This window comes from Lepidochelys olivacea, assembly GCF_965140295.1.
Source record: "Lepidochelys olivacea isolate rLepOli2 genome assembly, chromosome: 3".
Taxonomy (NCBI): Eukaryota; Metazoa; Chordata; order Testudines; family Cheloniidae; genus Lepidochelys; species Lepidochelys olivacea.
In genome coordinates this window covers 85,651,631-85,675,987 of record NC_140413.1, presented here as the reverse complement: position 1 = coordinate 85,675,987, position 24,357 = coordinate 85,651,631, and the positions used below count along the sequence as shown (strand labels likewise).

General features: G+C 39.6%; 1 protein-coding gene across 1 annotated transcript in view; it reads left to right on the top strand.

Moving 5' to 3' along the window:
- Nucleotides 1-24,357, top strand: part of CDK19 (cyclin dependent kinase 19) — a 217,847-nt gene that overhangs the window by 171,681 nt on the left and 21,809 nt on the right. Inside the window, 1 exon segment of the mRNA XM_084623122.1 lies at nt 2,459-2,590. Coding sequence (XP_084479248.1) covers nt 2,459-2,590 — 132 coding nt within the window.

Sequence of the window (24,357 nt, the reverse complement as noted above, 5' to 3'; positions counted from 1 at the left end):
TTTAGAATAACATAACATTCTAAAATTCACTGTATTCTTAATAACAAGATTTTGTTCACAACTCCTAATTAAACTGAATATTGGCCAAAAAGTATGTTTGAAGTTAAGAATTTAGCAAGGATTAGACATTTATATAGAAAATGAGGACATCTACACTTACACTAGATTGGATAAAAGTATAGTTGAGGGCATGCTTCAGGGCATAAACCAAGTACTAACTATCAACAGTTAGGTAGAAATTTTCCTTGTGGCTGTGTTTATCAATAATTGCCCAACACAGGCTTCTTGCAACTTCTACCTACCATTCTGGTACTGGTGACTTTTGGAGACAGGTTACTGGACTAGAAAGGTAACTGGATAATTGGTCTGATATGGTATGGCAATTCTTATGTTCTTAAGTACTGGTTTTAAAAAACTGTTCACATTTTGGTTAATGCAATTACTGGAAATCCATTTTTGGTAAACGAAAAAAGTTCAATATTTAAGAATTGTGGCGCAACAGTGGAATTATTTTAACTAAGAATTAATATGGTATTTAACAATGCTACATTTCCTCAGACATCGTTAGCATATAAAATTTAAAGAGATGGTGCTCTTTTCATTTGAAGATTTCCCTATACAACAAAAAACTATTAGGCATCAAAGTGGAAACACAAAATCACTGTGGAAGCTATTAGTCACGTATCTAATTATACTATGCAGGTACTAGGCAATAATAAAGAGGATATAAAATTTGTTTTTAATGTAGCAAATGTATGCTATTTTTAGGTATTGGGTGGGAATGTTCAAATCAGTTAGGATAAAATAGTAACCCACCTGAACTTTTTCCCATTCCTTGACTCAACCTGAACTTTTTTGAAAATGTTTGACTAAGTTTTGTGTGTATATGCTTCTACAGTTCTTTGTATTGGTCACTCCTAGAAAGCGGAGAGCTGAACTGTTGTGAAAGAACCCATTTACTTGAGATTTTGTATGCAAAATTATATTAAAAACAGTTCAGATGAGGTTTGGGGTTGCATCCACTCTTTCAAGTGTTTATTCATACTTGACTGTCTGCTCTTTCCAATGTTCCTCCTCATTACTACAAAGCCAGTCCTATATAAAATAAATTTCTATCTCTATATTATCTTAGCATTCTTGATTTATACAACTTGATAACATTTGAAATTTATTGCCATCAGAGTGTGTATTAACAGGCATTCATTGGTGGATTCAGCAGAGAGGCCAGGATTTAGTGCCTGATCCTGCAAATATCTTAGGGCTTGTCTATACAAGATGTTCCTGTGCAGCAAGCCAGGGTGTGAATTTACAGCACACTAGCTTGCTGTGCAGTAATGTCCCATGTGGACATTGCTACAGCACACTGAAAGTCCTGTAGTATGCTTTGGCTTACTATGCTTTAAAAGTAGTAGTAGCCAAAGAGCACTCTGAGACTTTTAGCACACTGTGGCAGTGTCCATATGGGACATCGCTGCACAGCAAGTCAGGGTGTAAATCTACAGCACATTAGCTTGCTGTGCAGTAATGGTAGTTGAGGGAACTCTGTAATGTGCAAACGGAACTACTTTCTTACCCCTAGAGGTAATCCTTCCAAGTCAGGGTTGGGGTACATTAGAAGGATAGTACAGGGAAACAAGGGCACTGCCATTGTTTTCTCTCATTTTGTGGATACATTGGCATCAGTCACCAGGGCTACCCTGGCACTCCTGGCTCTGCTGCTGCTCTGCAGCAGTGAGCGAATGCCTTGGGGACATCTCATGGCAGCTGGCTCCACAGGCAAGTGCTGGCTTCAGGGGCTGTCGCTGGCTGGCATTGGGCTCCTTCGGGGGGAAAAGACAAGAGCGTGTCGAGGTGCAGTTTGGAGCTATGCCGCCTGCCCTATCTGGGGAGCGCCTGGCCATGCAGAGGCGGCCCAGCTTGGGGAGTAGGGTAGAGAAGGCTTCCGGGGAGCTAGCCAGCACCCTGGTGCCCACAGCACAGAGAGCCAGGGCCCAAGCTGGGCAGGCCGCTCCCACCAGCTTCTGATCTGCCAGCTTCTGGCCGGAGGCAAGCCCCATAGTTTGAAAACCTCTGTGCTAAATGGAAGGCTGAAATCTGGGGGGGCACATGGCCCCTGAATGCCCCCACTGCCCCTGCGGCTTTGCACCCTGGGTGGTTGCCCGGCTCGCCCCGCCCTGATTATTGCCATGATATAATTGTTTTACTATACTACAGTTCCACGAGGAAGCCACCTTTTAAATGTTACATAACGGTATCACTTAATTGAAGTCAACGGAGTTGGGCCCAGTATAATTTGAAGTAATTTAGTCAGATACTTAGTAACTATGATTTATAGTGTTCAATCATATTAGGTTACATTGTGTTCTAATAAACATCTTGCTTATCATGCTTATAAATATTGCTTGTCATTGTGTGACTTATGTATAGTCAAACAAATATTTTAATATTTATTTTCCAGCTGACATGGGTTTTGCAAGATTGTTCAATTCACCTCTGAAACCTTTAGCAGATTTGGATCCAGTTGTGGTGACGTTCTGGTATAGAGCTCCAGAACTGTTACTTGGTGCCAGACATTACACAAAAGCAATTGGTAAGTTACTGTATAGGGAAGTGAAGTTGTTTATAGTTTCAGGATAACTGTATGTGTATTCCTTCTGTGGTGCATTCCAGAAGTGCTCAGTCAGGTCTCCAGCTGTCACCTATCTCTGGGTGGCAATTATTGTCCCACTCCCCTCTGACTAGAATTAAAGACTGCACAGTCCCCTGCTACAGACTGTGATATCCCCAGCAAGCCAGTCTGCCTAACAGCAGTGCCTGTGCTTAGCTTAGGACAATAACTGTGTTTTTACCAGTGACAATACAGCTCTTCCAGGGTAAGCACATTTATATGTAGGGCAAAAGCATTACAGAAAAAACATTAAAAACAATAAATGAACGTACACACTTACTAAATGTACCAGAAATCACCTATTTTCCACATGGGGAGTCTAATAGGCCAGTGTTCCTTCCAAGCCTTCAGCAAGGGGTGGGGCCTTTGCTTGGACAGAAGGTTCTGTCCATTTGCTGAATCAAAAGGAAGACCACCAGTTAGTTTCAACTCATCCTTGTGTACCAAAAGCCTCTCTCTTTGTCTCTGGAAAACACAGAGGATGGAACTTTTCTGGAGTTGTTTACAGTCCCAGGGATAATCAGCCCCCCAGTGTCTTTAGCTCCTGGAGGAGCTGTGATAACCCCCTCCCCCCATCATGGAGTAGAACACAGTTATACATAAACATTCAGAAATTTTGTACATTGGTCCCTGTACGTGGGGTTGCAATATCTGTCAGTTTACCTTTAAGCTTCCTAAACAAGTAAGTAAACTGGAAGGCATAACAAAGTGCTGCAGAGCATGTTGAACAAAGAAGCTTTGTTTCAGGCAGAGGAATTCTTTGAGTGGCCTCCACACATTCCCACTCAAGGGTGTGCAGATGGTGCAACTCCGATAGTGGAATATTTCATAGCAGTGCCTGTTGGAGCATGCTTGTGCCCCCTGCTGTCCCTCTCCTCACGGTTCCTGAATATTCTGAGGGCCAGGTTATAAAACCGGTGTGGTGCTCCAGCTGCCTCAGTTCCTTCCCACTGCAGCAGCAGACAGACCAGGAGCCTCTCCAGGCTGCTCTGTCCCAGAGTCAACCTCTTTGAAGACTCAGTACATTAGATTTCTGAGTTAGTTAGGATTAGTGTTAGAAATTTAGCTTATTTTCCTTATAAAATTATTTCCATTATTAGTTTTTATTACTTGCCACACCTTGATGTGGGCTTATGGATCCTATGATGAATCTGAAGGGGAAGAGGCCAGTATTTAAGTGGTGAACCTTTTGTCCCTGCTTTGGACGACCACATGAGATGTCTAGCTTGTTTGAAGGAAGGACATTCTTCTTCACTGTGTGCAAACTACAGCACTTTCACCACAAGAGCTGGCAAGAAGCATCAGAACCACCTCCAAGCCTTACTACTTCAGGAGGCAATTCCAGCGAAACCCTCTGGTTTCTTAAACACTGGTTTTGTGAGTACTGAGAGGCTGGAACAGTACCTTAGCCCTCAAGGAATAAAAAGTCCAAGATGCTGGCAAAGGTACTGTCTTCCACTTCTGGAGTGAAAGCAAAATCTTAGGTACTGACGGATCCTAAGCCATTGGATCATAAGTCTAGAAATAGCAGAACCCTACAGGTGTCAGCCTGTGTTAGCATAGCCAGTCCTAAAAGAATGCCCCTTTGAATCCAGTGTCTCCACTTCTGGATAAGAGTGTGGCACGAGATACAGTTCCTGTTAGCAGAGCCAAGCACGGTTCTCGGTCTCTCTTGGTTCCCTCAAGGTCAGTTCCAAAAATACCTTGTGAACTGAGGCCAGAGGTTAAGGCCATGACATAGAGCAAATCCCTAAAGAACAGTCATATCCTAGGGTACAAGCATATCGGTTTTGAATGTTAGCTCCAACTCCTAGGTGCTGTCAGCATCTACTGTAACATTAGTTGCCGAAGGTACATTGTTCAGATCTACACTTAGAATCAACTGAGAAAGTTTCATGTGTCCCTTCGTCCAGGGGTCAGAGTGATAAGGGGAGTATAAGAAAAGTTTCAGGGCCACTTCCTTCTCCCTCTTCCCCAAAGGGGAAATGATCACCAACACTTTTTACTCCCTCCCCGTAGACCTCACCAGGGAAGATTGTTTCTCCCTTTTCAGTTTTAAGAATGCCAAGGCCACTAATTTCCATTCTACTTATTGCCTCGGATCCAAGATTGGATACCCAATCTGACACCGAATCAGATTGTGACAAATAGGTTAATTTCTTCTTTGAGTGGTGGTTCCTATGTGTATTCCATGCGAGGTGTGCACAAGTTCTATTCACCTGAGACCAGAAGATTTTCATTAACAGTGTTCGTTGGTCCGTGCTTACACCCTTCTCCTTGTGTTCTGAACTGAGGGCATAAGGGGTGGAGTAAACCAACCGCATCTCTAATTCCTTCTCTACTGCTTGTTGTAAGACAGAACTTCTCCAGTGTCCGTAGCTTCAGCTAGCACTCTTAGTTTTATTAGTTATAAATAGTTTCTTTTTTTCTGCCAAAGTTTTAGTGTTAGTTTTGGAGAACTTTTGAAGGTTTGAGGGTCCTCCTGCCACCCTCCCAACCCTAGCATGCCTAGGGTGCCTAGCGTGCCCAAGGACCCAGGCTTCAAGAACTGCATGGTCTTCCTCTGGGACTTCCTGGTTAGTGACAGCTACAACACTTGTTTGTATTGCCTCAGGGAAGCTCATACCTCACCCAGCTGTAACGTCTGCCAGACTTTCCCTCACTGAACTCGTCAGTCCCATGAGTTCAGACCCCAAACATTCCTGATGATTGCTCAATGAGACCAGAGTCCGACCCCAGCCCATCAGACTCTCTGTGCATTGGGCAAATGCAACAGGAAGTGCCCTTTCAAGTACAGTTGTCTCCAGCTCTGGGACCACTGCCAGCAGAGTTAAGGACTCTAGAAGAAAATAGGGGAGACATGAAGAGGGTAAGAGTAAACACTCTCACAAGGACAATGTGAAAAATCCCTTTCTAAGTCCTCTTCTAAGAAAAGGATTTCTTTCACAATTCACTCTGTCAGGTGAGACTCTGCACCGCAGTGCAGGTTTGTCAGAAGCTCGAAGAGAACACGATACTTGGTCCTTGGCATTGTCCGTCAAGAGTGCTCTGAGACCACTGTCCACTAAAAAAGTGGCATAAAGACCATCCTCTTCAGGGACGCTTCTCACAAGAGGCTGCTCAGGTGGTAGTATAGATAGGAACCATACACCTGGAAGTACTCTAGTTACTATACAAGATTAGTAGCCATTCTTTACAATCCCAGCTCCCAACATGTGAAAAGAAAGGGTATCAGAGCCAACACTACACAGATGTTCCTCAGTTCATATAGCTACAGACCATACCTTTACCCCCGTAGGTACTATAAATGGGAATCTGATGAAGATTATTGGCGGTCTTGGCAGAGCCTTGAGCCAGATGACTTTACTGGCCCTCAGCTACATAATTTGGGGATGTTGAACATACTTGTCTTACAGGGACCCACCCCTCCTGGAAATCAGTGGAAGCCTTATACATTGGATCCTTTGCTCCCGAATCCATCTCTATTATTATGGAGTATAGAGAGCATTCCCCAGTGGTTGTCCCATATGTTGTCAGAGGAAACAATGATGGGACCCACTGAATACCAGGATGCGTATCTGGAACCTGATAAGTTGTCTTCTGCTGTAGGAGTCCTTTCACCATCTTCCCCGTAGCCTTGCCTTCAGAATATTCAGGAACGGTGGGAGGAGCAAGTGCAAGAACATTCCAGATGACACTGTTGTGAAATGTTCCACAGTCAGAGTTGCAACACTGGCACGTTCCATTGGTGTTAACGTGTAGCGTCCATCTTAAAGAACTCTAGGTACAGGTGAATAATCTTCATTTCTATCTGCAGAGAAATATTAGCAACATCATCAAATATATTCAAAGCTAATAGTTCAAAAATGCTGCTTTCCACCAGTTGAAATATATAAATAAAGATGTTAATATATTGTGTAAAAAATGCATAATGTAACTGTTCCTTTAAAGATCTTAATTTCGGAGAACAGCAAAACATAACTTGTCTTACAGCTTTATCTGTAAGTTTGAGGATGGAGTTTGAATGACTGCTGGCTGAGCTTCTTTCTAAAATCTAGTATTTCCTTAACAATTGATGTCATCAAGAAGATGTAACAAACCAGAACTCATGGTCTGTTCACTTATTTGTGATATGAACAAAACTGAAGTATAGAATGAGTTATAAGTATAGAAAGGGCTATGAGAGTCTCCTCTTAGTTTACTATTCTTCATGCCATCTTGCTTCCTATGGAAAGCAGTCTGTGCTAATTAAACATTTGGCTCAGAGTGAGATTGGATTTTCTAGGCACCTGTGATTTATGCAATAATTATTATGCTTTGCTAATATCCTTAACCACACAAGGTATTAGATATATAAATTTCTATTACCGTCAGTACAAAGATCTCAGTTATAGTCAATTGAATCACCTTTGTTACTAATAATGTCCTATATTATAAAAGTATATAAAGAGACAGATTTATGCTGATAGTGAATTCCTTCTCTGAGAAGAATTGAGATTGACTTTAGCAAGACATATCATTTTAGATTACCAGTGACTGTGTGATTTCTTAATTTCCTATGTCCTTGAAGGTGTTTGTGAAAACAGCCATGTGGCCTCTGTTAGCATTTGTCAGGATTGAGTTCATCCTGAAGGAGGAGTAGAATAATGTGATATGTAGAATACTGTGTCACATATGAACATTGGGCAAGATCCTGGTTGCACTCCAACCCTTTTGCACCACTGCAGCTATGTAATGTGGCCATAATGCTGGCTTAAATAGCTATCTGAGGATCATCCTATCTTGGAGGAATTCCCAGTTGGCTTAGAGCTGGCATACCTAGTGCTAGACACAACCTGTGGAGTAAGGAGTGTGACTGTGGGAAAGGAGCATGGCTGTGTTTCTGATATGCTTCAGCAATCCCCAGCTGCCACAACAGCCCCATGGGGCCATTGCATCTACCTGTAACTTAGAGTAGTCCGGAGGCTATCTTGATTGCATAGTGGGAAATTACCTTGATTCTGTTCTTTCTGTTTTGTAACTTTGTATACCATGGTCATCACCATAATGTCTGAGCACCCTCCAGTAGTGCATTAAGCAAAGTGTCTATGCATCTCTGACATGCTTTTTTCTCTCTCATCCTTTCCCCAGAGTGAGATGTGCAGTTGAGTGTCTTGTTTTGATAGGGTGTGAGAGTTTTGTTTGTTTAATTTTTAATATACATTACAAATTTCAGGTGTTTATGTAAGAGAAGGCAAGTCAAAGAAATGCACCTTGCATGTGACATATGAAGAAGTAACTAGTCAAGATGGTCAGGGATGCAGCCCCATGCTCTGGATGTCCCTAGCCTCTGACTGCCAGAAGCTGGGATTGAATGACAGGAGATGGGTCACTCGATTGCCTATTCTGTTTATTCCCTTTGAAGCACCTGGCATTGGTCACTGTCAGAAGAGAGGATAGTGGGCTAGCTGGACCATTGGTCTGACCCAGTATGGCTGTTCTTATGAGGTTTGCATGGTCATTAGTTCCTGAGGGAGTTCATTCCACAGTCTCAGGCCACCCCAGAGAAAGTTATGTTTCCCTCACAGACGTGCTTTGCTCTTTTTGTTGAGAGTTCTGTTGTGCCAGAGGAGCACAGTTGTCGACCATGGTCTTTGCCCCAGAGCCTAAGACAGTCTTTTAGGTATCCTTCGTCCAGGTCATGGACTGCTTTGAAAATAAGGATCAAGACCTTGAACTTGATTTGAAATTCTTTGGGAAGCCAGTGTAGAGAGCAGAGGGACTGCTTTTGGGTTTGATATGTTTGTGGTAGCTTGTGTTGCTGAGGAGATGTGTTGCAGTGTTCTGAACTAGTGGAAGTTTCCCAAGTGCTGAAGGTTTTAGGTCAGTTATATCGCATTGCTGTAATCCAACCAAGAGGAGAAGAAGGCATGAATAACTGAGGCCCCTGTTCTTTGTCTGCCAGGATGGGATGGAGTTTCCTAGCAAAGCAGAGACAGTTGAAAGCATTACTCACACATGCTGCTGTGTGAGAGTTTAACACCAGTGAGCAATCCTTGAATACTCCTAGATGACTGAGTGAACTGACTAACTGTGGTTGCGTATCTTCAACAAACAGAGACTGCATAATGGCTGGAAGCTCTTCAAAGTACTTTCCTCAGCCCAACATTGTCACCTCTGTCTTGCTCAGGTTCAGACAGCAGTTCTTTATCCAAGAGTTGATCTCGTCCAAGTACTGGACCAACTTGATGGTAGTGGCCCTGTACTTGGGTGAAGAGTAGGTAGAGCTGAGTAGAGCTGTATTTTGTGGCACTTGAGTCCATGTCAATTAATCAGATAATTATTCCTGGTAGTTGACAAATTGTTTGCAGATATAGATGAGTGATTATCTATCTATCTATCTATCTATCTATCTATCTATCTATCAGGAGATCTCTTTGAAGAATGAATTAGTATAAAATTATTATTGTTGTTTAATTATGCAAAAGATGACTTTATTCCTACCCAAAGGTTTTTATTATTTAAACCAAAATATACAAGGACTCACTGTAAAATCCCAGAGGATGGTGCTAGTTTAGAGAGGTTTGTTTGCTTTGTAATGGAGTAATGACAGCTTCTACTGATGTGAGTTAGCATTTGTGGGCCTCACATAAGAAGTGTGTCTTCAGGAGGCATTTGAATGAAGGGAGGGTGGTGCCTTGTACAAATGGATAGAAAGTGTATTCCAGGCTCATGGGGTAGTGAGATAGAAAGCATGGAGATGAGGGTAGAGAGAAAGGAACAAAGGCAGTGGGGAGGCCAGATTTGTTGGCCTACTGAAGAGGTTAAAGGGGGACAAGAAATTAGAACAGAGATATATGTGGGTGTGGAATTATGCAGTGTTTGAAGGCAAGGAGGAGAAGCTTATAACATGGCAATTGTAATGTGTATGCTCCTTATGAGTCCAAACTTGTATTTTGCCTCTAGCGTTGTGAGCAATTACCAAGCAATCTTAATAGGCTAATTATTACCAGGAACAGTTGCCATTTCAACTGCAGACCACACATTAGAGACACATTCCTTTGGTGAAGGAGGAAGCTCTTAAGCTACATCTTGAAATTTCTTTCTGAGGAACATAATTTTAACTTGTTTTAAAGTTCCACAGCCCTCAAGAAATATATATATTAATAATAATATATATATAATATATATATATTTATAAGTAATAGCTCTTGAATTAAATAAGGCACTCATTGAACAGAACTTGTTCATTCGGGAGGAGAAATTGCCTAGATGGTTTTGAAATTGGACGTTATGAAAATGTGATAAATAACATAGGCATAGGTTCTCATTTTCCACAGTATGTATAGTTTTCCTCTCTTGTCCATATATTGTTCCATTTAATTATTAATTGCAAATGATCTGGCTTTTAGCTATCATCTTAGGTTAGCTTTAGAGAGCTCTCATCCTTGATGTGAATATTGACTATTCTGTCATTGTGAGAAGCTTATTTCAAATTTATTATGCATGCATATAAACATTATTCTAAATCTACCTATTACAAACCCAGAATCATTGCCCAAATCAGATATTGTACAAATAAGACCTCTGCTTTAGTTTTCATTCTCTTCCATCCTCTCACCTTGATTACTGCATTTCCTCATTCATGGTCTCTGTGTCCCAACTCTTCAAACTTCATTTTGTCCAAAATAAGAAAGCTTGTCTCCATGTACTTATCCAGAAACAAGAAGCTGTTACTCTCAGTGCAAGTCTACACCATCACTTAAGTCAATCTAATTTACATTACTCGGGGTAAGCAACAGCTTAGCAGAAGATAATAGTTTTTGCTGATGACATAGCTCTTCTGTATAATCACTCAACCAGCATGCAAGCAAAGACCAAAAGGCTGTCCAACATCGCAAAATATAGGGTTAATATAAGCTCCCAACTCAAGCTTTACATTAGAAGGCAAAAGAGTACAAGAGGTGGGTCAACTCACATACTTTGGCAGTGAAATTCAAGCCAATGGCAATATCCAGAAGAAAATAATGTCATGAATTAGCAATTACCAGCAAGATTTGGTCTTTGAAAAATCTACAATTTAAAGACCAAACTATGAATTTTCAACTCAGATATTTCCACCTTAACATATGAATGTGAAACCTGGAAATTCACCAAAGGTATAGGTAGACACACCTTTGAAAGCAAATGCCCCAGAAAGTTATCAGGTATCAAATGGAATATATTTATAACAAAAGCTGAGATTTATCAGAATTCAACATAATCTTATCCTGGGAGTTATCAAGAAAGGATGATGGAAATATTTGGGTCATGTGTTAAGAATGAAGCAAGAGCCTCTGCCTTGGCGGGCCTGCCATTGAGCTGCTGGTGGAACGTGTAAAAGGGGTTGGACCAAAAGAATCCCTCCGCCAAACAGTGCTTAGAAAGGGAAAACCTGTATGGGACTTCTGAACAAGGATGCAATGAGTGGCCCTGGAGAGACAGGGATAGCAGAGCCTCCTTCATGCCCTAAGTGGCACTTGATGGTGCAGGAACGTTTCAGATAGTATTTAACAATAATAGTTTAACTGTTTTTCTTTACTGAAGGTTTTTGGTTATAATGCATTCGTTCTTTTCTGAAATGCACAAAGTAGATTAAATGTTACTCTCTTTATCTAGTTACAGTAGGCAATGGATGATTTATTGCTGAGTACCTTGGGTTACTTCCTTCTTACTTGACAGTGACTTCCTTTGAAAATATTGTGCGTACACAATATAGTATATTTGGTGGGTATTGTTTTGGAAAGGAAAAGCTAATTCCATCACTGCGGTCACCTGAAAACCAAAATACTGCACAAAGTTATTTGGCAGACACACAACAGGTGTTAGTTTTTCCTGCAAGGTTATGTATATAAAACATTTCAAGGGTGTTTGAAGAATTGGTATTTTTTAAAAACCTAAACTGCTCCAAGTTAGAATTGACAGATTACCATGAGTTAAAAGCCATGTAGCAGTCTTGCTTACATTAAGCATTCCCTCAATTAGCAGACTAGTTATATCTGTGTCTAGTTACTATAACTCGGTCTAGTCTACACTCTAAATTAGCTGTTAAGATTAAATAGAATATTCCCCAGAATTAATGTCCAAAAATAAACCGGTAAAGGCTCAAGCTGATACAGACTAAGTAGTCTGATCATAAAGGTGTTTCATTTTTATAAACTAAGTTTTAGTTTCTAAAATTGAAAGGAAACACTAATGCATCTTTTAAAGTTTTGGAGTACAGTTAGTGGTTATGAAAGTAAGATTAATAGGAATGACTTGAGCCAGACACGGGGGCCAAATCTATATGTACTGAAGCCAGGGGAGTTATTCTACTGCGGGTTAGGAAAGAAGATCTAATGGATAAGCGTCCTGGACTGGAACTCGAGGTGTCGGTTTAATTACTGGCTTAGCCACAAATATCATTTGTAGTTTACAGCAAGTCACTTAATCTACCTTGTGATTCAGTTCCTCATCTGTAAGGTGAGAATAATATTCACAGCAGTGTTGTGAGGATAAAGTCCACTAATTGTGGGATACAGATATAGAATAGTGTTGAGGGACATAAGTAGCTACATAGATTAGATTTCTCCTGTGGTGAATTTTAGCCCTGAATTTAAGGAATCTGACCAAGCTTCCCATACAGCTCTCCAAATGCACCTCATTCCTGACATAAAAATCTGTGGATTTTCAGTCTTAAACAGAGACTGCCAATCATGTCAATTTTTGTCATATTTTGTGGTATGATATTGGATCTTCAGTCAGACTGCCCATTTACCACTATCAACTGACCACCATAAAATGTGACACAAATTGACGCTGACAATTAATATATTCTAACCCAGGATTGGAAAAGCAAATTTATTAGCCCCAGTGCTGTCTACATTACCCAATACCTTCCACTATCACTTCAGCTTCTTCTTGGGCTGATTTTTCCCCCACAAAATGTAATGACTGTTGAACCCAAGTTCTTTGATTTTATATTTCATGTTCAGTTATACAGAGATACACTGTTACAGGATAGGTTTCAGAGTAGCAGCCGTGTTAGTCTGTATCCACAAAAAGAAAAGGAATACTTGTGGCACCTTAGAGACTAACACATTGATTTGAGCATAAGCTTTTGTGAGCTACAGCTCACTTCATCGGATGCATGTAGTGGAAAATACAGTGGGGAGATTTTATATACACAGAGAACATGAAACAATGGGTGTTACCATATACACTGTAACAAGAGTACAAGGTGTATATGGTAAGGTGACAGGTTTCAGAGTGACAGCCGTGTTAGTCTGTATTCGCAAAAAGAAAAGGAGTACTTGTGGCACCTTAGAGACTAACCAATTTATCTGAGCATAAGCTTTCGTGAGCTACAGCTCACTTCATCCGCTGTAGCTCATGAAAGCTTATGCTCAAATAAATTGGTTAGTCTCTAAGGTGCCACAAGTACTCCTTTTCTTTATGGTTAGGTGAGCTCACCTTACCTGATCACTCTTGTTACAGTGTGTACGGTAATACCCATTGTTTCATGTTCTCTGTGTATATAAAATCTCCCCACTGTATTTTCCACTACATTCATCCAATGAAGTGAGCTGTAGCTCACGAAAGTTTATGCTTATCACAACAGCAGCAGTGATTGTCCTACAGCCTCTGGCTCTGGAGTAGCTGGTTGAGTGGAAGTATTCTCCCTCTGGTGCTGGGCAAACACTTAGGAAATGTTTCCTCTTAAGTTGGGCAGCTCTTCCCTAGATGGGGTAGAGGAGTGATTTCCTTAGGCTGCTGGGCAGGAGAGTGGGGCTTCAGGCTCCCTCCCAACACCAACTCTTTGGACTGTGGCTGCACAGGCAGGCATCAGCAGCAGTGGTCACAGGTCTCTCACTTAGAACAGCAGCCATTTAGTCCCATCTTTTCCTTCCCTGAGCCTTGTCATGCACTGCTGTAGCAGCTGGTTAGGGAGTGGTGCTGTGGGGAGTATGCAGTGCAATACAAGGACTGCGTGGGGACATAAGGGAGTTTCCCTTGCAGCTGCTGCCACAGTCACAGCAATATTTGAGTGCACTTCGAGAGTTGAAAATGTTAACAAGCAGAACCAGACTTAGCATTTTGCAGAGGGTTACAAACAATTTTTTGGTCACTGCCTCTTTATCGCTCACCTCCCCTGTCTCCACTACACCACTATGCAGGGCTAACCTAAGGATTTTATGTAATTCTTTGGGATATGCCCAAACATAACTTCTCTTATTTTACGTACAAATTATAGTGGGATTGAATCTTTAGGTCTCCTCAGCCTCCTGCTGCAGAAATGGGTCCCAGCTGCAAATTTCTATTAGTCTCAGAAATCTGTTACCACTTATGTTTTCAAGGCTCCCTTCAGAAGGAATTGGGCTAAAAACTTACTTTCTAAATAAAAAGATTCTCTTTTAGAAAGCCAAAAGTTTGCATCAATTAACAAATGGTTCCTGCAAGCCACTCCTCCTGCTCATCAGTGCAGTAATAAAAGTGTCTGTTGAAAAGGTTCAGTTACTGGCTGATGTCCACAGAGCGCTGCAAAAGTTTGTTACCACGTTGTAGTCTAGATATCAGCACTTGATCGAAGATAATTCTTTGACTTGTGCCAACCTTTACCGCCATCTAAGGGTACAAAACCCTGATGTGGAGATATTTTTGCTTTCATCAATTTGAACTTCAAACTACTACAGCAATATCCAATATCTCTCAACGCTGCACTGCAGGTTAGTGCTCCAGAGGACTACCTCATTCTCAAAATATGGATGGGATTGCTTCACTGACCGCCTTCTTGGCACTAGCACTTTCACAGCCTGGCCAATTTAGTTACATATAAGGACACAAGAGTAACTCTCAGTGTCTCATATATAACTAAACGAATTAATTTAAGATTGAACCCCTCACTAACACAGAGACACTAATATCTTGTAAAGCAAGGCACTATGCTTAGAAGATAAAGCACTGCTTTCGGTGTTTGTGCTGTCCGAAAGGTAAAATATCTCTTAATCCTTCCTTCCCCGTGAAGCTGATATGGCAGTTTAGGCCTTAAAAGCTTTATCTAACTCCCACTGAAGTCAATAGAAAAACGCTTGTTGGCTTCACTATGAGTTTAAACAAGCACCCATTTTTCTTATCATGACTCATTCCACCATGGAAGAAGTCTTTTTTCACCTTGGAGCAACTGAGGAACATACTGGCATTTTAAAACTTGAAACTGATGGCAGAGAAATGTCATAATTTATTAAAGCAGCTGCATGGGAATATGTGAGAGAGATTAGAGACCAATTTCCATCTTAATTTCACATGAAGTTAATCTCGTAGGAACAGTATTGTGTACACCACTCCAATACGTTGTTGTTCAATTTAATATTCTGTCTTCAGATTAGAAGAGAAAAATAGTAACTTCCTTTCCTTTTCAGAGGTACTATAAATACATCTTTCCTCCTCAGTTGTCAAGTTTCAGAAAAAATGGGTAAAAGCAGTACCCTTCTGTGATGCTTTAGGAGTCAACCCAGACCAGTAAGGGGTGGTGTCATCACCTGCCCTCTAGCCCTGGGTGCTTCTGTGCTGTGCAGCTTTGGCTCAGAGCTCTGATACCAGCAATGTGCTTTCAGCACAAAATGGCAATCACCCTGACTTCTGCCAGCCTTGCAGGGTAACACCATCAGACCTTCCAGTCCTGACTTTCCTCAAAACTGTCTCCCTGGTAATGTCTAGACCCTCTCACTGGAACATTCACAAAAGCTTACAAGTTTGTTTCTCCTTGAAAGAGAAAAGACACAACAGCTTATTAACTTAACTGGGGTTAATGCACCCTTCCCTTCAATCACAGCAGTGAGTTGGTTTATAGTAAAACAAGTTTAACTACATAAAGACATAGATTTAGGTGATACCAAGTTAGAAGTAGTAGGGATAGAAATGGTTACAAACAAAAGTGAAAATACACTAGCAAGACTGAAATTCAACCAACGTGAGCCTTCTTGTTGAAAGTTTTTTCAACATAGTCATTCTTCCAGGATGGCTGGCTGATCTTTAGCCAGAATCACAGAGCCCAGTGTGCTTGGTTTTCTTTGGCTCCTCAGGGCAAGGATAACTTGGGGGTTCTCTCCCTCTCTCTTTATACTCCAGTAAACCTTTGAAATGTATTCTTCTGAAGTGTAGCCCCAGATAATGTTCCTTTCCTTTGCTGAGTGTAGAGGCCATGCTGGCTTCTTCCCACTTGTAATTTTTTTTTACAATGCAAATGCTCTTCCTGCAATCTCTGGTGCAAATGAACAACCTACTCTCCTGGCTTGGGGTGTGAGACCCTTTCTTTTGTCTTCATAGTTCTTTTTAGAGTTTTTGTACATTTATCACAAAAGAAGATTAATGATCAGTTAGTTATTAGTTTTCCAGTAATATATTACATGCCCCCTTTTGGATAAATATTATAACAGTGTGTGAGGTGCACTGAGCTGGTCAGTCAAGCTGAGACTCATTGCTACATACTAGAGAGCTCCATGCCATCTGGTACTGGGGTGCTCTTAGAGTCTCACTTTTTACTGTGTATATTACTCTGTGCGCATTCAATATCTGTCTGTTTCCTGGTGTATGCCTTACTGTGGCATCTATATACTTATGGGGGATGTGTCCTTTTATTAACAGAAAGTCCCAGGAGAGAAGCTGTGGCAAAGAGAGTAAGTGGCTTGCTCAAGTCCCAAAATGGAGTCAATGTAAGAGCCAGGATTAGAAAGTAGGAGTCCCTGACCTTCCAGGGCTTAGGCCACACCCTCCACAGTCACTTTAAAATTGCAAAGCATAACGCTCATACTTCTTGGAAATTTTCATAAAACATTCTGTTAAAAAACAGTTTTGCCAATATAGTATTTCTTGTACGGTGTTAATTCCTTCATCATTATAGGGGAGATAGAGCAATCGCAATAGTTGGGCTGCCTAATGGTTTCCATTATAAAAGATTCTTGTTTCCTTCTCTGTGAGGAGCTCTCTCATCTCCATTATTTGCAGCAGCCCTATGATATTCAGTGAGGAAATCTCATGAAATCCTATTGTGCTTTTTTGGTGAGAAATAAACTTTAAAATGGTCATTTCCCTTCTCTCACTTGTGTCTCAGGAAAATTTGGATGGCCTGGCAAAATGATAACATTTTCTGAGGCTGAGCTGATGCTTCTGGCAAAGCAGAAGTCTCAGCATCAGCACATGCTGTACTGAGAACACCTGGAAAGAGCTGTAGCATAGGGTAGGACAATACTCCCAACCTACCTGTGGTCCCCGTCACCCATGCCCCGATCTGGGGGCGCCACACAGGTTAGAAAAGAGGACAGAGCCAGACTAGGATCCAACTTCCCGCCAAACCCAGCAGCTGGCCCTAGCAACCCAAATTCCCTGCCCCCTGGGGCACCAAATGGGGCTGGAGCTCCTCCAATCCTCGGGGAGGGAGAATTGGAAGATAAGATGAGTCAGATGGGCCAGTCCTCCCTGACTCAGCACATAGTCTCTCTGGGGTAACAGCCAGCTCCTACTGCCAGCTAATGTAGCTAGTGCTCAAATGGTAGCAGCCTGTGAGGCAGTGTTGAAGGCTCAGGGTTCAAACATTGGTGCTGAATGATGGGAATATTGTTATAGTTGTACAGAAATTTTCTTTTAAACTTTTTCCAATTATTTTTTAAACGTCTAGGAAATTCCATACAACCAATCTACATTTAAAAGAATATTATTTGGGTTGTAACACAAGCACTTGAAAGTTGGAAAATGCCAGATTTACAGTTGCCCACGTTACCTTAATTCTTGAGCATTATGATACAGATTATGATCACATATCCTACTTTTCCCCACAGATTCACTGGCTCATTCAGTGCACAGAGTGCACACACGAGGCGACAGAATTAAGGTTGTGTAGGCAATCCTAAATCTGGCATTTCCTAACTTTTGATTTTCTGATTTTGCAACTTAGCTATTTTGTTCTTTTCATGTACTTTTTTGTATATAACGTATTCTTTACAGTACATAAAAAAAGACTGTTCTTTAGGAGTTCATCTGTTCCAGCTGCTCATTCCCCATGTGAAGTCATAACCCAATGCTTGCCACTGTAATTGACTGTAATGTTGCAAACAAGATTATGACTGGAGATGCCTAATACACAGCAGCCACTGAACTCAGAAGATCTCAGAATCATCTTATGGAAATATTATGATGCATAGAGATGGAAGTACAAGAGTAGACATTTTGACATACAAAGAGAATTCTTTCTAAACAGAGTGAATGAAATCCTGGCCTTGTTGAAGAAAATGGGAATTTTGTCATAGACTTCAGTGGGGCCAGGATTTCACACAATATTTTTCAGTATTTTTCAAGAGGTATCAGTGAGAGCTTAAAACATGACACCAGTAGAGGTCTTAAGGGAAGTAATGCAAGTACTGGCAAAATACAGGCCAGTTTAAAGAAGTGGTGATAAAAACAAACAAATAGCAAGCATATTTAAAAATTAGATACGGACTCTTGGTTTTATATCTTTCATCTTACTTTGCATGTTATGGTTTTGTTCTATTTGATTTAAAATTGGCTTGGTCCTATATATGATGGCCCTAGAGAGTAACACTAATATTTCATCACAAGAATGGGTAAATACACACTCACTAGCTATGTACATTCTCCATATCTCTGATATGCGGGTTGTTTTGACAGAACACTAACTTGCTCATCATATTTTCAAAGTACAAATTTCAGTTCTTCAGTTCTGTTCCTTTGAGATGCTGTTTGTTAAAGCTTCAGAGAATATTTGCCAACTTCTAGATGAGTGGTACCAAAAACTTTCCTGGCCCATTACCCAATCACTGCCCGCTTCCTGGTGAAAAGCCAGCTCATGCAAACCTGTCATCAGATTTGCATATGAGGCATCACATTCCAGAGAAAGGTTCAATAACCAGTCTTTTCCAAGAGCCACTCTTCCAGTGTTTAGAGAAATAAAATGTAAAGGTCCCACTCAAAGGAATTGTCAAAAAACTGTCTTTAAAAAAGAAGAAATTAGATTTCTTTTTTAAATTAAGGAAAAATATTTTCCCCCGTATCAGAAATAAAGAAAAAAAGTGAGAATTTTTTCTCACATCTTTAAATATTTAGACGTATTTTTATTACATTTTATCCTGTCTTTAAGTACTTGATGAAATCATGTTTAATAACTGTCAGGCTCTACTTCCGTAGTATCATAGTGTGTCCAGATCACTTGGGAGCCCTGAATTAATTACTAACATTCAGGATCAAACTGTACCATATCAGTAGCTGAATTCAATACATGCATGCTGCTTGTATGACCACACAGAAACTAATGCTTCAGATTATACTCTTGCCAGTCTACTCTGGGTTGTATGTAAAATTTGGAATGATTTTTTGAGTAGTATCTATCTTAATGATTGTAAAATCTTGATGAATTGTCCTTGGACGTTACGGGTATACCCGTTACATAAAGCCTATCTCTTTTTTTTCTTTCTTCTCTCACTCTACTCCATGCTGAAAGATTTTTTTCTTGCTTCTACAGTCCCCTTCACCGACACTGCCTAACCCGTACCCCAAGCAGAGTTTTGAAAAGGGAGAATTTCCAGATTCTCTAGGAAGTCCATGAGGGATTTCACTATCACTATTGATTTTATGCGGAAAACACTCAGATACTGTGGTGATGGGCTGCAGTATAAAACTCTTAAACAGATTAATAGATTCATAGAGTTAAAGGCCAGAAGGGACCATTAGATTATCCACTCTGACTTCCTGTGTATCACAGGCCATTACATTTCACACTGTTGCCTCTGTACTGAGTTCATAACTTTGTTCATAAAGCATATCTTGAAGCATCCAGTCTTGATTTGAAGACCAAGATATAGAGAATATACCACTTCCCTTGTAGTATGTTCCAGTGGGTAATCACCCTTACTGTTAAAAAATTATTTCTTTTTTCTAATGTCAGTGTATCTGGCTTTAAGCTTCCAGCCATTGGTTTTTGAAATGCCTTTATCTGCTGAATTAAAGAACCCTTTAATACCTGATATTTTCTTTCCATGGAGGTACTTCTACATTTAATTTAAGTCACCTCTCATTCTTCTTTTCGATAAGTTAAACAGACTGGGCTCTTTAAATTTCTCACTGTAAGGGCTTGTCTACATGAGGAAAAGCCCAGAACCTACAACTGCTGAATAGCTATTCTGCACTAACTCCCATGTGGACACCCTTTGTTAGTGCAGAATAAGAGCCTCCACGTGGAGAATTAGTGCTGAATAGTTATTGTGCTTTAAATTCAGACCCTAGCTATTTCACACTAATTTCCCTTTGAATTCCCCATGTATACTTATACTTTAGCTACAGAGCTAATGTGACATGGGTTATGCAGAATGTGTCCTAATTTAGCAGCTGTCCTAAAAAGCCATTATTTCACACATTTCAAAGCTAGGACATTGCCAATCATAAAAGCTTTCCAATAATATGGGCATACAAGCACTTATAAGAACAGCATATAGCTAAACAATCATAATGAAAGTGGATATATTTAAAGTCTGTTCTCCTAGTTATAAAACATCATGAGACACTTTTAAAATATATGGATAATAATTACAATAGTGAAGACATTACAGGTGGGAACTGGGAGACTGTCATAAAAAAGAATCTTACATTGCAGAAGGGAACTGGCTACTTAGTCATTTCCTCCAACAACAGTTAGTCCACCCTCAAAGCTATGGAGCAAAGTTAACAGGAGTGAGACTGGTTGGGCTTGGGGTTGTTTGAGGAGGGGAGAGAGCCTGGACAGCTGTGAAAAGCAGAGTTCAAAAGGTTGAGGTAACAGTCAAGTAAGCATCTGAACTTGAAATTTGCCACTTCTAAATGAAACCCTTTATAGATAGAAGTATTTCTGTTTGCCATATCCTCCATCCCAAAATGTACTGTAAGTTATTCTGTTCCAGTATTTTATCAATGAAATAAGAACCATCGCCATGGGTAGATATGTGTTCATATCTCAATCTTCACCATAGCATAGGAAAAGGAGAGTGGAAGATAGAACCAGGCTGACAGGGAAAGTAATATAATTTGGTTTATAGTTCAGGATATTGCCATTCACCAAATCAGGGAACATTATATGCTTTCTCTGCAGAAACGTATGGGATCAAGTCCAGGCTGCAAAGTTTTCAGTTTCTGTAGACGAGAGTTGGAATATAGCAAGAGTTTGTTACTAGAAAATCAAGTATGGGTAAAATTAATGTAGTAAAATAAAAAAACTTGGCTATATTAAGCCAGCATGTCACCTTGTTAGGCTATTTTGCTGAGCCTCTAAAACCTTATATGCATTGTTACCCTCCAAGTTTGGAGGTGGTTGTGCTTTTTGGTCCTGGGGGCATAGAGGAGCAAAATGAACACTGTCCATGTTTGACTTCAGTAGCTCAGGAGCAGTGAAATATCCCTTCTCCTGACCTTTAGGGACCGGGAAAGGGAAGAACCTATTGTGGTAGACTTATACTGCTTTTTTTTTTATTATTATTTAAGGGTGTTTTAAAACATATGTATTGTAAATATTATAAATATTAATTAAAACTGTTGTTTTAATGCTGTATTTTATATGAGGTGCCTGAAGCAGGAAAGGTGGAGAAGCAATATATTTTATATTTGAAAGACTTTTTAAAATCTCATTTGAACGTTTAGTGCTCAACCCTGCAAACACTTCCAAGGCTAGTGGTTACTATTGTGGGTCTAGTCTCTTTGGTTTCAGCTGGAGTTAAACACTGTACGAAGGTTATATCTACACGACCACGGCTACAGCTACAGTGCTGTAGTTGTACTGCTGCAGCGTCATTGCATAGACGCTTTCTACATCGATGGAAGGGCTTTTCCATTGATTACAGTTAATTGGTCCCTCTGAGAGGTGGTCGAATCCTTCCATCAACCTAGCCGTGTTTACACCAGGGGCTAGGTTGACATAGTAACATAATTAGGTCAATCTAACTTTTAAGTATTGACCATGCCTAAATGTTTACAGGATTGGATCCATATGGTAGATAAGGGCAGGAGGATTATCTTTTATTTTTATCAAAAAGATGAGACCCAAACTATACATGATTGATTTAATTCAAATAATCCAGGAGGTACACTGGTGTGTATAGGAACATTTGTACTGAAGGAGCTTCTATGCTATTTCCAGAATGATTCCTTCTCTAGAAATACCACCTATGGTAGATAAATATCACAAATTGCCAATAGTATACAAAAGCAAAGTTGAGAAATGATGGAAAAATTCCTAATAGCAGGCTGGATTGATTTAAATCAAAACGATTTAAATCACAGTTTTTAATCATGTTTTGCATTTATACTTTTTAGTTATTTTCCTAATTAAAGGTTGTATCTCCCTTGTTGGCAACCATTAAAACATGTTGATTTACAACTAAATGTAGCCTTTACACTAAATTTTGTGCTTTTTTTTTCTAATAAGGTGGATATAATATATATATTTAAGCAGTTATATAGCTTAACTCACGTTTACACAGATTCTTAATTTTTACATTTCGTTAATTTTTTATTATCAGGTTTGTACATGATTTGTCAAGACAGAAATTAAAATTCAATTAAAAATGCACAAAACAGCATTTTAATTTTTATCTTTAATTAGTGCTGGGTACAGGAGATAAAAAGTTTATCAAAATAAGTTTTGCATTGAAAACTAACTGAATTTTTAAATAAAGGAAGTATTATTTGTAGTTAGTTAATGGAACTGATTGTTTCTGGTCACCATGTTCTTCAAGATTTTAGAACTCGTAGATTTCATCCTCTCCCACCTGTTTTTTTTAAATATATTGGAAGAGGAAAACAAACTTTCCTGCTTTTTTTTTTTCCATCATCCAGCTGGTTTCTTAACTTCAAATGAATTAGTCATTGAGCTGAACTAGTAGAATAAACTGAAATAAAAAAATATTCTTTCTGCACTTGCAGAAGTGGCTACTGATTTCAAAAGCTGGTTTAGCGCTTCAGTAAACCATGATGTTCCAGGTACTTAGCCAGTGATTTCTGCCAGTTCAGTGGTTTGACTTTCTTTGAAAGTTGGCAGCAAACATGTATTGTTTAATGTTTTAAAAAGTTTAGTTTAAATTATTTTAATAGATTATAGTAAGTTTACTCCTTAATGTAGGTTGTCATAATTTCAGATTTACTTATGTTTGTTTTTAAAAAATAAACCCATATTTAATTTAAATTAGAAAATCTGATTTAAATTTAAAAAATCAGATTTTTTAAAAATAGTTGTTTTTTATTGACTCTGCCTAGCAGTAAGGGCAATTAAGCACTTGCAGTAGTAGTTGCCAAGGACATGTTTTATAGCAGGTTACATAAAGCTAAGGATTAGTATAGAGAAAATCCTGACCCACTTGGATTGCAATTCATGATGCCTTTTCTAGCCGTATAAATCTGTAATTCTATAAAAAAATGAAAGTTACAGATTTTCTATAATTTAATAAGTATTCTGAAGATATTTTTGTTAATACCCTGAAGTTAGGGTGACCAGGGGTGGGGGTATAATAGGTGCCTATATAAGAAAAAGCCCCAAATATCGGGACTGTCCATATAAAATTGGAACATCTGGTCACCTTACCTTAAGTTGAAGGGAATCCAGCAAGAGGCATAAAAGGCTAAACTCAGGAATTATGAGCTGCACGTATTAAATAATGTAATGACTGAAAAGCAACATAGTTAAAGTACTTCCATGTTGCCCAATAATCCATTTCTTGAGTAAATGAAACATGAATCTGAAATGTTGAGTTTACAGCCTGTGTGTGTTTTAAAAAAAAATTATTATAGAAAAACATCCACTTGTTGCTGTGGCAACTTTTGTGAAGCCTGGAGGACGGAGAAATGTACTTTCTCTGTTAATCTATATCACAAAGACCCAGGATACTTTAATCCATCCCCACCTGTAAACTGCCTTACTCACAGCCTAGCTTATGAGGGAATAGTCTTCCAAAGTTGAATGTGCCATATCTGAGGAGGTTTTCCGTGTCATCTTTGCCACCAAAAGGAGATCACTGATTGCATATTTACTTTGAGTGGAAGAAGTTAAACACCTCTTGTAAGACTGAATGATTAAGTCTTTTCACTTGACCCACACAGAAATTATGTAAATACCATGCTGCCCAGGCTGCAAAAGGAGAAAATATTAAGAACAAAAGATGTTTTCACACAAATACCCCTAATAATAAAATCAAAGCAAGACAACACCTGAGAATGTAAGCTAAATATGTATAAAAGTAATGGGATGAAATATTGAAAGGGAAAATTTAAGATGACTGTCAGAAAAATGTCTGACAATAAGGTGTTGACTTGTGGAATGGTATTTCTCAAAGGAAATGGAGAAATTTGGGACACTGAAAACTAACTGGAGAAAATAATACAAAGGGTACTATGAGGAAAGATTAAAAATTATTTTTCTGCTGGTGCCTAATTCAGCTGCCAGTATTTCTTTTCCCACCCTCAAGCCCATTGCTTGACTATTTTACATTTTTAGGGTGTTTAGCATAATGTAACTTTGTTGTAGTACAGAACTCTTAGGACTGCTGTTAGTGGAGTTAGCTGGATCACATGTAATCTATAGATTTATTTAACATAACTGAAATTGCTGTGCTGATAGATTTTGTTTTGAACAGCATGTGAACATGACAGAACACAAAATCTTTTTG